Source organism: Cimex lectularius, unplaced genomic scaffold (assembly GCF_000648675.2).
Source record: "Cimex lectularius strain Harlan isolate CLEC.00 unplaced genomic scaffold, Clec_2.1 scaffold94, whole genome shotgun sequence".
NCBI classification, from domain to species: Eukaryota; Metazoa; Arthropoda; class Insecta; order Hemiptera; family Cimicidae; genus Cimex; species Cimex lectularius.
This window is the reverse complement of record NW_019392668.1, coordinates 892,404-908,675: the sequence shown is the minus strand read 5'-3', so window position 1 is coordinate 908,675 and position 16,272 is coordinate 892,404. Positions and strand designations below refer to the sequence as shown.

At 35.3% G+C, this 16,272-nt stretch overlaps 1 protein-coding gene across 3 annotated transcripts in view; it reads right to left on the bottom strand.

Moving 5' to 3' along the window:
- Positions 1–16,272, bottom strand: part of LOC106670224 — a 44,328-nt gene that overhangs the window by 5,536 nt on the left and 22,520 nt on the right. The window contains exons 3-7 of one of the 3 annotated variants that reach the window (XM_014400350.1): positions 14,913–14,979; positions 10,881–13,006; positions 10,260–10,708; positions 5,402–5,498; positions 2,998–3,167 (exon numbers count right to left, since the gene is read on the bottom strand). In XM_014400350.1, coding sequence (XP_014255836.1) covers positions 10,350–10,708; positions 10,881–12,924 — 2,403 coding nt within the window. In that variant the 5' untranslated portion in view covers positions 12,925–13,006; positions 14,913–14,979 and the 3' untranslated portion in view covers positions 2,998–3,167; positions 5,402–5,498; positions 10,260–10,349. Of the gene's footprint in view, positions 1–2,997; positions 3,168–5,399; positions 5,499–10,259; positions 10,709–10,880; positions 13,007–14,912; positions 14,980–16,272 lie in introns of those variants that run through there. The other 2 variants (XM_014400343.2, XM_024225209.1) reach the window with 2 other exon arrangements.

Here is a 16,272-nt window from a genome sequence, read left to right as displayed (position 1 = left end):
AATATCATGTGGTGGCTGGACTACATTGTCATTCCATGACAGCATTTATTATGTAATAAAAAAAGAAATAGAAAAACTAGTCGTTAACAACTATGAATTTCAACAACTTAATTATTATAAACATTTGCAATTTAATTATCAATTAATAAAACAGCAATGGTAAAGGGTGACATTTGAGAAATGAGTAATTTAACCAACAGCTATCCACCAGTATTGACTTGCTATAACTAGCATTATTTAAATAAGCAAAAAGATAGGAGCGTTAAAAATACAGTGAACAAAATGTCATCTAACCTGAACAATTACATGAAGAGAAAAATGGATGATTCTGGATGTATTGAGGCAAAAACCCCAAACTTGGATGACCTTTCTGGTAAGGGTTGCACTCATCCTAAGGGCGTGATGGCAATGTGTAACCGGCATTGCTCAGCATCGATACTCGAAGTAACAGATGCAGATATTGAGAAGTTAAAAAATGTTTATTCTCGTTTAGTCACCCGCATTAAAAATTTAACCATATCAAAAGAAAGTGGCAATTTTGGTATGACTTCCAGTGTCAAACGATTAAATGGCTTGCTGAAACAATTGAACAAAGAAGAGGATCAAAATTTAGATGTTTTGCGATCATTTCTACAGGGGATAAAATCATTTTGGTCAGAGTATAAACGAGAGAAGGAACAAAGAAAAAAGATGGCAAACAAAAACAATAAAAATAAAAACGCTCACACAGTTACTGATATAATGAGAAATGAACAGATCCCAAGTAAAAAAATTGATAGTGGACTATATTCAAAAGACTGAACATCAAATAATTCTCATCAAAAGAGTACAAATGTTCCCAGATCAGAACATCAAAGTAATAGTACAACACAGAAGACAAGATGTACTGAAACTCCTGAAACGAGATGTCCTGACTTGACAAAAATGTTACAGAAAAAATGTAGACTAGACAAGAAAAGGAAAAGATCTCCAACAGGACAAAAATCAACTCATCAAAATCGACAACAAAGCCAATCTCCTGAAGCCCAAGCCATCAACAGGACAGTTGAGACGCACAAATTAATGAATCCGGTAAAATAACACAATGGTTTATTACCAGTTCGGGATAAGCTGACAGAGTCTATTGCTATCATAAATGCAGTTCAGTCAAATTTCATACAATCAAATAAAAAGTACCTACCCCCAATTCGTAGGAAAGGCAAATCTTGCAAAGAAAACAATGTTAGAAATTCAAATTATGATTGTAGCTCTGAATGGTTGAGTGAAACAGAAGAATTGAATATGAAAGATGTGAGAAGATGCCACAATACTTCTGAACAGAGAGTAAATTCTAAAGGATTTCATTTGCAAGAAAACGGAGGGGACCAAACAACTGAAACATCAGTCGAAAGGAGATATAAGCAAGTAAGGACAAATTTATTTTTAACTGAATGCGAGAGTGAGCCTTCAAAGAAAGGGAACCAAGTAAAAAGTGTCGGTAAACATTTCTGCCAACCACAAACATCAACCTCCACATTACATGAGACACAGACATTTGTTAAAAATGAAGAGCTTTCAGATGACAAATCACAAATTAGCAGCAAACGGCTACTAAATGAAGACACCAAGTGTGTCCAAGGACTAAATGTAAGCTTTGATACTAAAAACAGTCCTACACACCAAGGTGTAAAACCATTGTCAACGCAAACGGAAGATGGCTTATCCTTACAAGATGAAATTAAACGACCACAAAAGTTAAAAGAAACTAAAGAGAAAACTGCTGGATTGTTTCAAATTCCCTCTAACACATTCAGGACATTTGGACAGGAGGAAGAACCAATAATAGTGGCAGATTTGTTAGAGCAATGCGATAGATCAGCATTAATGAAGCTCAGCAGAGGTTCTGTTGAGAGTATCACACTTAAAAAAATATCAAAACAGAGCTGTAAGGACTGCTTGCAAAAGCAAAGAAATTAGAGAAGCCGATTTGAAAATAATTCCTGAATACCAGATTTTACGCAAAAATTTGTCTAATCAAGTAAATCATATTGACAGAACAGTTCGATATGATTCAAGAGAAAAAGATAGTTTTGACTCTGACGGGACACTTCCTCCTGTAGTTCCAGTACACACGCCAAGCCAATTCAATACTGCTCAAACAAGAAGTATAAAAACCAAAAGCACAATTGGCAATTATGAAGACCAGGATAAATGTGACAGTTGGCTTCAAATTAACAAAAAACAGCAGTTATCTAACTTGGAACTTTTAGAAAACAGTAGAACTGATCAGAGGTAACGTGGAATTGTCATATGCAGCCAATGAGAAAGAACTAGTAAGGATGAATATAGAGGCTCATGAGTCTTGTCAAAGGAAACCACCAAATTTCATTTACTTTGACCATTTACAGTCATGTCAAGTGACTCAAGGTTATTAATCACCGACAATTGCGTCGACTGACGTTGAGTTAAACCTATTGAAAATGTTTTTCTTCACAACTGCTGCCACATCGAACCTTACCAAAAAATGTCTGAAACATAGAAGTGATCAAGAAGTGAAACATCAGAGTTTTTGCAACAGCAAAAATAAAACAACGCTATATGAAGGTGCATCAAATTGCAAAGACTGGGGAACATTGCACCACATTTCAGTTCAGACTTTATCCCTTGAGCCAACTAGTAAACGTGAACGACTTGTGCAAACAGAGGAAGTAACACTCATAAGTCAAGTCACGGTGCTAAAAAAAACCCACCTCGTAGATTAACATCCCAGGCATCTGTGACTGTGGACTTAACAGAAGGCAAAACAAGAGGACGGCCCCTAGCCAAACATAGAAAGAATTTTATTAAAGGTCGAATGCAGATGGCACGATTAAAAAGAAATGTACATTTTCCTACTAGGAGAAAAGGCTCTGACATTATTAATATGCAAGAAGCAAAGAGTTCAGCAAATGCTGAACTTGGACCTTTGACTTTAGAGGTAAAATGCATTTGAAAGAGAAAAGAAACCAAGTAGGTTACCTGTTGGACCAAACGCAGGGTTCACCGGATAACGAAGAAGATGCCCAAAGTAATGATCATTCCACCATCACTCTATCTGGACAGGTGGCAAAAAAAGGAAGGAAGGAGTAAGACTTCATATAATTTAGAAACACCATACTCTTCATCCAATGATGGCCGTTCTTTTTCACCTGTAAATGACATTGTAAACAATAATTATTTTTTAGCCAAGAACAAAATAAGACAACATGAAAGTATGCTATTTGCATATTCCTAGGGAAAAAACAGATGGATTGGAGAAATGCTAAGAACTAGAATAGCTGAAACAAATATAGGACCAGACACTATAGAAGTTAGCACAACCAAAGAATGTCCTCAAGGAGGGGTACTGTCACCTCTTGCGCCTAACTGTTGACAAACTGCTCGAGCCCTGGATCTTAAAGAGATCCTGACTGCCAGGGGAAAATTCGAGGAAACGCTCTGTGACATAATCCAAGAGGGATCACAGAACAATGGTGTAAAACTGCTGATTTAGGAATCAACTCTAATAGAACAACCATTGTCGCTTTTACATGGAAAAGGAAACTAGAGGCAAATAACACTGGTAGAAATGAAAAAAGGAGTCAAATTTTTGGGCATCACAGTAGATAAAACACTGACATTTAAGAAACATATCGGCTCTACCATCACGAAGGAGATGCAAGATTTGATGGTGTGCAGAAGAGTAGCAGGAAGGAACTGGGGATGCAGACTGGAAACTTTGCTTTGGATTTACACCATGACAGTAAGACCCATACTTATATACGGAGTTAACCTGGGCTGATAAAGTAGAACAAGTAACTAAACGAAAAGAACTCACAAAAATACAGAGACTTGCATGTATCTGCATAACGGGAGCAATGAGAAATGTCCTACAATTAGCATGGAAAAAGTACTGGGATTAATCCCCCTACACCACACGGTAATAAGGACAGCACAGAAAACCATCATTAATATTACCAAAGAGATACCTCCAACAGGAATAAAACTAAAATGGAGAGACAGCAACAAACTAAGGAAAGACCGTCTGATACTCATGGCTCCGAGAGATGACATCAACCGGATGTTTGAATTTAATCAAAACTTCCAAATACATCTAGGTACCAAAAAAGAATGTGAACGAGAGAGAAACACCTCTTTTAAGAATGGCACCATCCTTTGGTACACAGATGGATCTAGGACACAAGAAGGTACAGGGGCAGGAGCATTGGACCTGGAACCAAAGACTCATAACCCATGGGAAATACACCAGTATCTTCCAACCTGAGATTCATGCAATTGAAAGATGTGCCCAACTGAACCTGAGTAAAGGGTACATAAACAAGAACATAGCTATCATGTCAGATAGCCAAGCAGCCGTCAAAGCACTAAGCTCAAATATCATTAGTTCAAGGATGGTGCTGAACTGCAAAACCAAACTAAACATATTAGGTACGCAAAACAAAGTCATCCTCTGCTGGATCCCAGGACATAGGGGGTAGAAGGCAACGAGAAAGCGGACACCATTGCAAAGCTGAGATTTGACTGCTGACAGGACCTGAACCCTTCTGTGACATAAGAACCCACACTATTAACAAGTATCTTAAACAGAAGGGCAACAAGAAAATGAAAGAACTATGGAATTCACTCATTGGACACAGACAATCCAAGAATCTCCTAACCAATTTTGGAAGAAAAGAAATTACAGAATTTGTAGCAGGAACAAACTGCGAATCCTAAAAGGATTCCTAACAGGACACTGCAAGTTAAATGACACTTAAAGAAGATTGGAATAATCCAAGACGGTATATGCAGATTCTGCAAAGAGGCAGAAGAGACCAACACATCTAGTAACAAACTGCGGAGCTACACTAGCCCACAGGAGGAAGTATTTTGGGATGTATGATGTGACCATAGAAGAGCTTCAATCACTGAAACTGGGCCTATTAATCAAGTTTCTTGATGAAATACGACTCACCGATGTGCTTCAGGCAGAGTACGGGGGATACAATAGCTCTTAAAGGGTGCAGAATACTATACAATCTACATCTACTGCATATATTGTTTGACTTTATGTTAGAATATATAAAGCTAAAGCACAAGGAAGTTATTAAAGCACTCAATGTAACAATGCGTTCATAACATCCACAGCTCAACAACAAAGTACCATGTTATTTTCAATATGTCTGCTAAGATTACAAGCAGACTTTCTCTTAATGATGCTTTAATGACCGGCCCTGTAATTCAACAGGACTTAGTTTCAATAATACTCAGATTCCATTCTTATAAATATGTAGTAAACTGCAGATATCACCAAAATGTTTAGGGATATTAAGATTTCAGAAGAGAATTTTGGAAAAAAATGTCCTAATCAACCTCTTATAAAGTATCAGTTAAATACTGTTACCTGTGGATTTGCTCCAGCTTCGTTTCTCGCTATAAGATGTCTTCATCAAGCTGCTAGAGAACAAGAAGATTAATTCCCCTCATACATTGCAATGTATCTGGCAACGAAAACATATATAAACAATTAAAGCAATTAAAGATGCTGGTAAAAATTTAAGGTTTAGAAAATGCGGAAAATATGTTATTGATAACAAGGTTCAACCATTAAGGATGCTGTATCGATTAAAAAAAAAGGATATTTTGTTAGAAACAAAAAGAATCATTTACCAATATGCTAAAATTGATGTTTCGATGTTTTTTCATCCACTGCTGACGAACAAAGACACACTTGCTCAACCGCCAATGTGCACAACACAATAAATGTACTCTAAAAACTGAATCGCTACATGTGTACAGATTTCAAGCTATACCAGCTTCCTGTAACCACATGATTACAACTGTTGTTAAAGTAAACACATGTTTGTAATGATTTCAATTTTAAAATATTTTTTTGAGGCACAAAGATGTGTCAAAAACTTCCTTGATTCGATATAAAATAATGAGAGAATGGGATGAGTTAGGAAAGGCAATACCTAGAAAGCCAGACAGGAGCCGCCGTCACCCCTCTGCATTCCAAGCCATCTCACTCTCCTACTCTTTATTTATCAATCCAGTTTAAGTAAGAAACTCCAAACAGCTTTCTGTTGTTAGATGGGGAATCTTTAAAAATTTGGGTCACACTATTTGCAAGCCTATATTTGACACTAAGGTCTTTGTAGTTGCTACATGATGTCAGAATATGCTTGATGGTTATTGTTTTACAGCAAGTTGTGAATTCTCGGGGAAGTTCTCTAGCCGGAAGGGTAATCATGCATCGATATTGTGTCTCCTATCCTAAGCCTAGCCAATCAGTTTCTTCTTTCTGTGATCATGCTTCATTGCCGTACTCCATTGTTTACCATCTACATGTTTCGCCATTTTAAATGCCAAAGGTCTGAAATTTTTCCTTTTAGAAAAACTGCAAAATTTTCGGAAGGCTTAAAAAATAAATTCAGCTCATTTTCTGTTGGCGATTAACAAACCTAATTGCACGTATGATTTTCTAGTGCTAAGAAAATGTAAGTCTGATGGGGCTTAGTCTGGAGAGTATTGAGGGTGTGCTAGGGACTTGTCAACAATGCTTCATTTTCACCTCCTTTGTCCTTTTGGCTGTCTTGCATTGGCCTGGTGAACAATTTACACCATTTCTGTTCATGAGAGTGTTGTTTCGGGGCAAGGGCAAGAGATACTTCACTGATAGTCAGTCACGAAGCGACAATCTAGTAAAAAAAAAATCTCTACTTTGGGCTGTTAAAGCAATGAAAGGCTAATGTTTTTCATTGAAGATTGTTAGCATTGGTCAATTTATGAGGATTTGCTCAGCTTCTATGTCTCTCTAAGCTGAAGTAGCTGAAGTATGCTAGAATGAATGGTTTCATTGTATTTTGAACACTTTGGCAAATTTACAGATGATAGAAAAGAACAATAACTACAACTTATATAATTAGATATAAAATTGATGCTTGCAAATAATAATAAAATTGATAAATAATTTTTATCAACAAATCAATTAAGATATATAATTAATAATAGTAGCAAACTGATATAATTTGTTTTTCTCGATAAACCCTTAGAAAAATAAATCCTTCATAATGAAAATCAAATTGATTTTTCTTACAAAGGATTATTATAAATGTCTCTTTACACTATTTAAATAATTAAAATAAAAGTGTTAACTTTTAAGACACAAAATAAATTAATTAAACACCATCACTCTTAAAACTCATTGTAAAAAACATAAATAAATAAACTATTTAAAAAAATTAAATAATGCATAATCCGAAGGATGACATAAATTATTCTACAGCCTCTGTTCTTGTAAGCAAAAAAAACTGACAAATTAAGACCACCATGGTTAACACTGAACATCCTAGTCTGCTTCCAGTACTGGCACATCCAAATAGCCTAAAGGTTTAAATGATAAGTTTAGTAAATTATATAATTGTATATGCATCCAAAACCTGTGTCGTAAGTGAGAAGTGAAGCCCTGCCCGTGCCCATTTTGACAACCCTGGCCAATTTTTTGAGTAGATTTTCATAGAGATCAAAATTGTCTTTCTTCAGAACACTGCTTTTCCCAAAAGGCTAAAATTAATTTTAACTATAATATTAATCGTGTTTATTTTATATAAAGTTTTACCAAATCTGTCACAAACACGTCTACAGTTTGATCTCTAAATGGGATGTTTAATGCATCCCATTTAAACGCATCTATAGGGAGACCTTTCTCTTTAGTAAGGTGTGTGATGTTTGCTGAAGTTCTATTTATCGCTTTGTCATCTTTATCTCCTCCTATTTGAAAAGTGCCTGGAAAGCTTAAAGCTCCCTGTGGTTACTAGTTAAGAGTAATAGTATGTAGACAAATAACAATAATATACTTATGTTCAACACACTCAAAACGATTAAGGGGAAGAGGGGTCATCCTCACCTAATTAGCAATTTGAGGTTGATACATGGACCTTTGGATGTGTCCTACTTAACGTGTTCATTACAGCTGCCCTGCTATGGTTGTAGGGAGTGTGTGTTATACAAATGTGTTAATTGAACGGTGTTATTTCTGGGCTTCTTATAGATAGCGCATAAGAATGCCATCTGATATGAGAATTGTACTTGAGATGGGCAGCGAATATCTGTGTCCATGCTTACATTTCATACTCTCTCCTAATTTTTTTTAAATTCCTTCAAGAAGAGATTAATTTGAAATTAAAGAAAAATTAGTTTGAAATAAAAACAGATTAATTTGAAGTTAACAAAAATTAATGTGAGGTGAAGAAGAGCTACTTTGGTGTAAAAAAAAAAGATTACTTTAAAGACAGTTTATTACATATCCTCTTTACCATTAACACAAATATACAGCATTCTTTTAGGCAATGCAAACTGCATAAAAAGCAGAAAGGTCTTTTTTTGAAAAGTTTCAGAATTAAACAAAATTTATGATTTAGATGTATGTTGTGAACTTTGGTTGGAACTGGGCTTGATATGCTCAACTATTGCTAAAATCATGTCATCGCAGGTATTGGATGTAATTGAGAATTCATTAATAATGTATAATTTTTTTTTCAATGAATTTTTAGTTTTCTCAAAACAGTTCAGCAGACACAGCAACAAAGTTGAACAACACTTTACAGGTTTCTTTAAAAATCGACAAAAGGTAAAAAAATTAATAATGATTTTGGTTCTTAATTGTTGCTCATATTAATGTGATATTGATTTAAAGGACTAACAAAATGCCGGATAGATTCCCGCTTGAATATGAGAGATGCCTTTGTGGCATATTTGTGCATAGCGCAGGCTACTCTAAATTTGTGAACTGTGATAAGAATAAAATCATAGATTATATCAAGTGAGTAGGTGAGTGAGTAGTATCAAGGTGTTGTTATTTACAGTTTATTTTACATTGACCATTTTTCCTTAGGAATTTTATTTTTTCATTACAGTTTTACAAATTAAAACAGGTATAGTTGTCTATGTGGATCCTTCAGTAAGCCTATGAAGGAGTAACTACTAGTAAGTATATGAAGGAGGTGAAATCATCAAGCGAAAAACAACATTAAATAGTAGGCAGATTAACATATACTTACTAAATTTTTGTAATTTATTGAAATTGCTACTAAATTAGTAATTTGTTTCCCCAAATTAAAAAAAAATACAAATAAAAAATAAAATGGTTTCTGTCAGTGCATGAAAGATTTAAATTTACCTCATATATGTATAATAAAAGTTCAAGCTTATAGTTAACATTTATTTATTAATTATCAAAAATAATCGTTAAAGATTATTCGAGTCGGTTGCAGGTGGCTGGTGTAGCCTTAAATCGAAACACATGTACTGGTTCAGTTTTTGGGGTGAAATTGATTGTATCGTACACTTTGGAAGTAGAAATAGTTTGTGTTGGATGTTCTTCAGATGTAGGTGAAAAAACGGATTGAAACATCCAATTAGCATATCCTTGAATGATCCTATTGTTTCGCTTAGTAAAATGTCCTTTTTTTCATGACCAGTGCTGTCATCGATGGTAGAACCTTTTTTTGAATAATATATTATAATTTCTGCATTTTCTGCACCAATTTTTAGCGGCATCTTTAACTGCTGAATTTTTTTAAGCCCAGTGACTTTCGTAATTTCTTTCATTGAATCGTCTTGTCCGGGCAATGAAGATTTCAACGGTTGGTGTTGAGGTGTGGATTCACGATTGGGACTAGAGATTCTGTGCTGTGCAACTGAAATTTTTATTGAACTGGGATCATAAGAGACTGTGTCTTCATTTATTTTAATGTTGAGACTCGCTGTTCTTTCAGTGTCGTTATCCATAACAATATTCCTATCATTGTCACTGCTTGTACTATCGACCTGTGTAAAGTCATCTGGGTATGTTTCAGCTTCAGACTCTATAGAAACAGAATGTGAATATGAACGGGTATTACATGATGAGGATGATACAGTGCTGTGTGGTGTCTTTTTATTCTCTTGAGGTGATAGTTGTGTATGTCCAAGGTGCCCTAAAATTTCTGTCCCCTGACGAAAATCTTGTTCTGATTTTGAGATTCTTAAATTTTCCTCGTGATGTTTGCATTGTGGATTCATTTTATTCCAAAATAAAGATAGTTCGCTTTTATACTTTTGAATTTTGTCAGTTTGTCCTCTTACTAACATATTTTCATGTTGTCTTGTTCTGTTCTTCTCTAAAAGGTAATTATTTTTTATACTGTCATTTAAAGATGAAGAAGAATGACCATCTTTGGACAAAGAGTTAGTTGTCTCTAAATGAGATGATGTCTTACTCTGTTTTCTTAATGCTTTCTTTCTGTTGCCTGTTGGAGGGCTTCGAGTACAAGATCGTTCATTGGCTGAAATGTTTCGACTGCTGGCACCTAACCATTTCCTTTTTCTTGCAACTCGTTGGGATAGACAGGCGAACCAGTACCCTGCATTTTGGCCAGCTGTTCATCCTGAGGTGCAGTCTTCAATTTGTTGTCAACAAAATCACCACCTTGATTAGTTAACGTGAATGGTGATCGTGAAATATGCAGCAAACAGCAGTCATCAGTCGCTGGAGGTAATGAAATGGGTAATCTACTTGGTTTAGTTGCACTTTGAAATATATTGGCTTTATGGTCAATTTCCAAAGCAGACTTAGCTTTCATGCATTCCTCTTTCATTCCGCTCCTTGATACGACAGTTGGAACAGACCTGGACTTAAAACGAAATAATGCTGGAGTCGTAACAGAACCTACAAAATAAAAATAAATAAACAAACAAAGTATATAATACATATATTAAATAATAATGTGGTATAAAATAATAAAACAATAACACATAGATTTACATAAATAGAGTAACATGTTTCCCGTTCTAATCAGAAAATAATTTAAATAAAATAAAAATGTAATTATTCATCTTACCAAGTTTATCATCTTCATGGTTGAAATTTGGAAATTCACGAGGCTGGTTGCTTAAGATATCTGTCAGATAGGTATCTCTAGTGGCCGATTTTGAAGGTTGGTATATCCTTATTGGCGATAATTGCTGTTCGTTGTCTAAAAACTCTTCCTGGGCTTTTGAAAGTTCCGGATCTCCATTTTGCAACTCTAAAGTCAAAGGACAAAGTTCAGGATTTGCTGTACTCTTCTGTATATTAATAATGTCAGAGCCTTTTGTCCTAGTAGGAAAATAAACAGTCCTTTTTAGTCGTGCCATCTGCATTTGACCTTTAGTAAAATTCTTTCTATGTTTGGCTAGGGGCCGTCCTCTTGTTTTCCTTCCCGTTAAGTCCACAGTTACAAATACGTGGGATGTTAATCTACGAGGTGGTGGTTTTAGCACCGTTTGAGAATTTTGACTTACGAGTGTTACTTCCTCTGTTTGCACAAGTCGGTCACATTTACTAGTCGGCTCAAGGGATACAGTCTGAACTGAAGTGTGGTGCAATGTTCCCCAGTCTTTGCAATTTGATGCACCTTCATATTGCGTTGCTTTATTTTTGCTGTTGCATAATCTCTGATGTTTCACTTCTTGATCACTTCTTTGTTTCAGACATTTTTTGTTAAGGTTCGATGTGGCAGCAGTTGACAAGAAGGACATTTTCAATAGGTCTAATTCCACATCAGTCGAAGCGATTGTTGGTGAATAATAACCTCGAGTCGCTTGACATGAATGTAAATGGTCAAAGTCAATGTAATTTGGTGGTTTCCTTTGACAAGACTTATGAGCATCTATATTCATCCTTACTAGCTCCTTCTTGTTAGCTGTATATGACAATTCCACACTACCTCTTTGATCATTTCTACTGTTTTCTAAAAGTTCCAAGTTAGATACCTGTTGTTTTTTATTAATTTGAAGCCAACTGTCACATTTATCCTGGTCTTCATAATTACCAATTGTGGTTTTGGTGTTTGCACTTATTGTTTGAGCAGTATTGAATTGGCTTGGCATGTGTACTGGAACAACAGGAGGAAGTGTCCCATCAGAGTCAAAACTATCTTTTTCACTCGAATCATATTGAACTGTTCTGTCAATATGATTTACTTGATTAGACAAATTTCTGGGTAAACTCTTGTATTCAGGAATTATTTTCAAATCGGCTTCTCTGATTTCTTTGCTTTCGCAAGCAGTCAAAATGTTGTTATGGTTCTGTTCTGATATATTTTCAAGTGGACTCTCAACAGAATCTGTGCTGAGCTTCGTTAATGCAGATCTATCACATTGCTGATCTTGCTCTACCAAATCTGCCACTATTATTGCTTCTTCCTCCTGTCCAAATGTTCTGACTGTGTTAGAGGGAATTTGAAACAATCCTTGGTGTGTAGGATTGTTTTTAGAATCAAAACTTGCATTTAGTCCTTGGACACACTTTGTGTCTTCATTTAGTAGTAGCCGTTTACTGCTAATTTGTGGTTTGTCATCTGAAAGCTCTTCATTTTTAGCAAAAGTCTCATTCTCGTGTAATGTGGCGGTTGATGTTTCTGATTGGCACAAGTATTTACCATCATGTTTTACATAGTTCACTTTCTTTGAAGGCTTACGCTCACAGTCAGTTAAAAACAAATTTGTCCTTACTTGCTGATATCTCTTTTCAACTGATGTTTCGGTCATATTCAATTTTTCTGTATCACACAACTGTTCAGAGCTACTATCATAATTTGCATTTTTTACATGGTTTTCTGGACAAGATGTGTCTTTCCTACGAATCGGTGGTAGGTACTTTCTATTCGATTGTATGAAATTTGACTGAACTGCATTTATGATAGCAATAGACTCTGTCAGCTTATCCCGAATTTGCGATAAACCATCGTGTTCTTTTACCGGATTTATTAATTTGTGCGTCTGAACTGTCTCGTTGATGGCTTGTGCTTCACGAGATTGGTTTTGTTGTCGAGTTTGATGATTTGAATTTTGTCCAGTTGGAATTATTTTCCTTTTCTTGTCTAGCAGTTTATTCTTCGACATTTTCGTTGAGTCAGGACATGTCTTTTCAGTTGCTTCAGTATGTCCCGTCTTTTGTGTTGTATTATTACTTTGAAGTTCTGATCTGGGAACATTTGTACTCTTTTGACAAGAATTATTCGATGTTCTGTCGATGTTCTAAAAAATTTTGTTTGTATACATATGGTGGGGTTTTCTTTTTTGAGTTTAGCGAGCTGTAGCTGACAATTAGCTTTTAGTGAGAGCCAGGGAGGAAATGTAGAAACAGAGATAGTTTGTAATGCTGGAATGGTGCTGGTTTGACTGCGTAAAAATAAGGAAGTGCGTACAGGGAAATGTTTCTTTTTGTTATTATCACAGTTTTCAAGGGAGATGATGTTTTTATTTGGAAATAAATCATTCAAAGGTTGTAGTGGAGATGTTATGATTTTAACAAAAAATTTAGTGTCAAGAAACTGTCGCCTGTATGCTAATGGCAATTCTCCAGCTTCAACCTGTAGGCTATTTATCATGCTTGATTGAAAGGCCTCTGCCAATCGTAAACAAGTGTTTTGGATTGGGTTTAAACAGTTGAGCTTACTGTCTGAGGCTGAACCATATGCATTGCAGCCATAATCGATTCTAGATTGTATTATACTTTTATATAATCTTAAAAGGCTCGCACGGTCAGCTCCCCATGAAGTTGAACTTATAGTCGTTAGCAAATTCATATTTTGAAGGCAATTTGCTCTATAAGGTAAGCAATCCAATTTAGAGTCTTATCAAAAGTTAGACCGAGATATTGAGCAGTGTCAGCAAAATTAACTTTGTTTCCGAGAATGTGCAGGGCCGGTAATGTAGTAGGTCATCTTTTCAACATCGAAATCTTAAAGCCATTTTCAACAACCACTTACATCATTTAATGCATTTTGCATATAGTGTTGAAGGGTTTCAATTCAATTTCTCCCCCGTCTAAATCCACTTTGCCAAGCTGGTAATAGACCATGGTACTCAAAATACCAATGAACCCTGTTAGATATAATTTTTTCTACCAGCTTACACATCGAACATGTAAGAGATATTAAACGATAACTGGTCACCTCTTATGCAGGTTTACCTTTTTTTGAAATGTGAATAGCGATAGCTGTAGACCAGATTTTAGGAAATATACCAGAGACAAAAATTCTGTTTATTGCTTTTAGCACAGTTTGTTTATCGCTGTTTGACAGATTTTTGATGAAGGAAATGCAAATGTTATCGGGTCCCGGCGATGTATCTTTGCATGAATTTAGTGCTGTAATGAATTAGACTTCAGAGAAAGGTTTGCTCAAAGGATCGGGTTGGTTGTATGCTGCATGATGCACCACAAAAGGGATAGTCTCATGTCGTGCCTTTATTTCTTTAAATATAGTGCAATAGTTTGAAGTAGCCATAATTTTGTGAAGATGGGCAAAAGCATCAGCTATTTCTTTAGGTTCAGTTAGGAAGCCATCGTTATCATCTTTAAGGGAAGTAATGTGTGGGCTGTAACCGCGTCCTTTAATAAACATATATATAATAACATAAAATACACAGAAATAGGGGTATTGGAATTATTAAGTTCCAAAAACTTCCAGGAATTTTTTTTACTCATTCTAATGACATATTGAGCATGCTTTTTTGCCACATTATAATTTTCTAAATTTTCACTGGAAGGTTGTCTTAGTAAAATACTAAGACATTTTTTCCTATTTTTGGTCACTTGCCGACAGTCTTCATTCCACCAGGGAACTGTGACCTGCTTTATTCTTTTTTGTTTATTCCGGGGGACCGGTACTCTTGCTCCTTCCAAAAGTTTATTGTTAAGGTCATCAATTAAGGAGTCAATTTCAGAATTACCAATATCTAAATCATTTAGACTTATGTTGTGCTGAAAGAGAGACCCATCAGCCTTTTTACATTGCCAAGTGCCAGGTCCCTGATAACGATTCTTCTTTAACAAGTTATGAACGATAATCGGAAAGTGATCAGAACGATGTGTCTTTTATACTTACCCATTTCAAAATGGGTTGCAGAGTTGGGCTTGCAAGACTAAGATCTATTACTGAAGTTTTACCGGACCTAGAACAGAAATGTGTTGGAGATCCATTATTTAATAAGTTTAAGTTACATCTATCTATAATTAATTCGATGGACTTTCCTGAAGTATTCATTTTATCTCCACCCTATAATGGGTTGTGGGCATTAAAATCACAAGAAATAATGATGGGTTGTGGAAGTTGATTGAAAGCTACAAATAACTCCTCAAATGTTACGAAGTCCCCTCTAGGAAGGTAGAGGGAACAAACCATGAATTGAGGAGGGGTTAGTGTCCTGGCATCTGATTTCTAGTCCAGAATCTAAGTCAATTTGCGAGTATGTTATGTCATCTGTAATTACTAGGCCGACACTTCCACAAGCAATCTGGCCGTCACTATAATCCTTTCTAAGTAAAGAGAAATTTTTAAAGTTAATTTTATCAGAGGGCTTTAGGTTAGTTTCCTGTAAGCATGATATACAGCAATCAAACTTTGATAATAACTGTTGAAGTTCATTTCGTTTCAGTAAAGCCATCCATATTCCATTGTAATATTGATGATTCACCACATTTACCACAGCTTTTGGTGTGACAATATTTACCCAAATGCCTATATTGAAAACAAGAGTAACATTGCATTGGGTTGGGACGAAACGGGCGCAATTTGATTTGAAGAAAATCTAAGATAATTTTCTCTGGGATTTCAGGCTTCTGAAATGTAAGAAAAGCAAAGAGGTAGGGAGGGGTTTACCATTTTCAGTTTTCATCACTCTTTGTACTTTAGTTACTCTTTGAGACTCTAGCTCTGATAAAATCTCAGCTTCGGGACAATTTAATAACTCAGGAGCAAACACAACCCTTCTAGAAAAATTCAGCGAACGATGTAAAGTAAACTGTACTTTTAAGTTTTCATACGTGTTGATGTTTTGGAGATTGAAGTAATCTTTTTCACTGTTTATGTCAAGAAGGACAGATCCATTCCTTAAAAACTTCATATTTATTGCCGGGGCATAACTTCTGACAAATCGACAGACCTTAAAGGGAATGAAGTTGTTAAACGAAATATTTTCTTGATCAGACTCTAAGGACATGAGAACAAATTTTCTGCACCATTTCAGTTTGGTTTTTATAAATAAACCTTTGTCCGGGGTATCAGTTTTTAAGATGGATTCATTTATTTCCATCACAAAATTAATAATAAAACAAAATTTGAAAAATAAAATAAAACATTTCTAATTAATTTAAAAATAATTATAAAAAGAAAATTATTTGGATATGAGAGATCTATATTATACTACCTGATTTAATAAGGATGGAAGAGATAACACAATTAGATA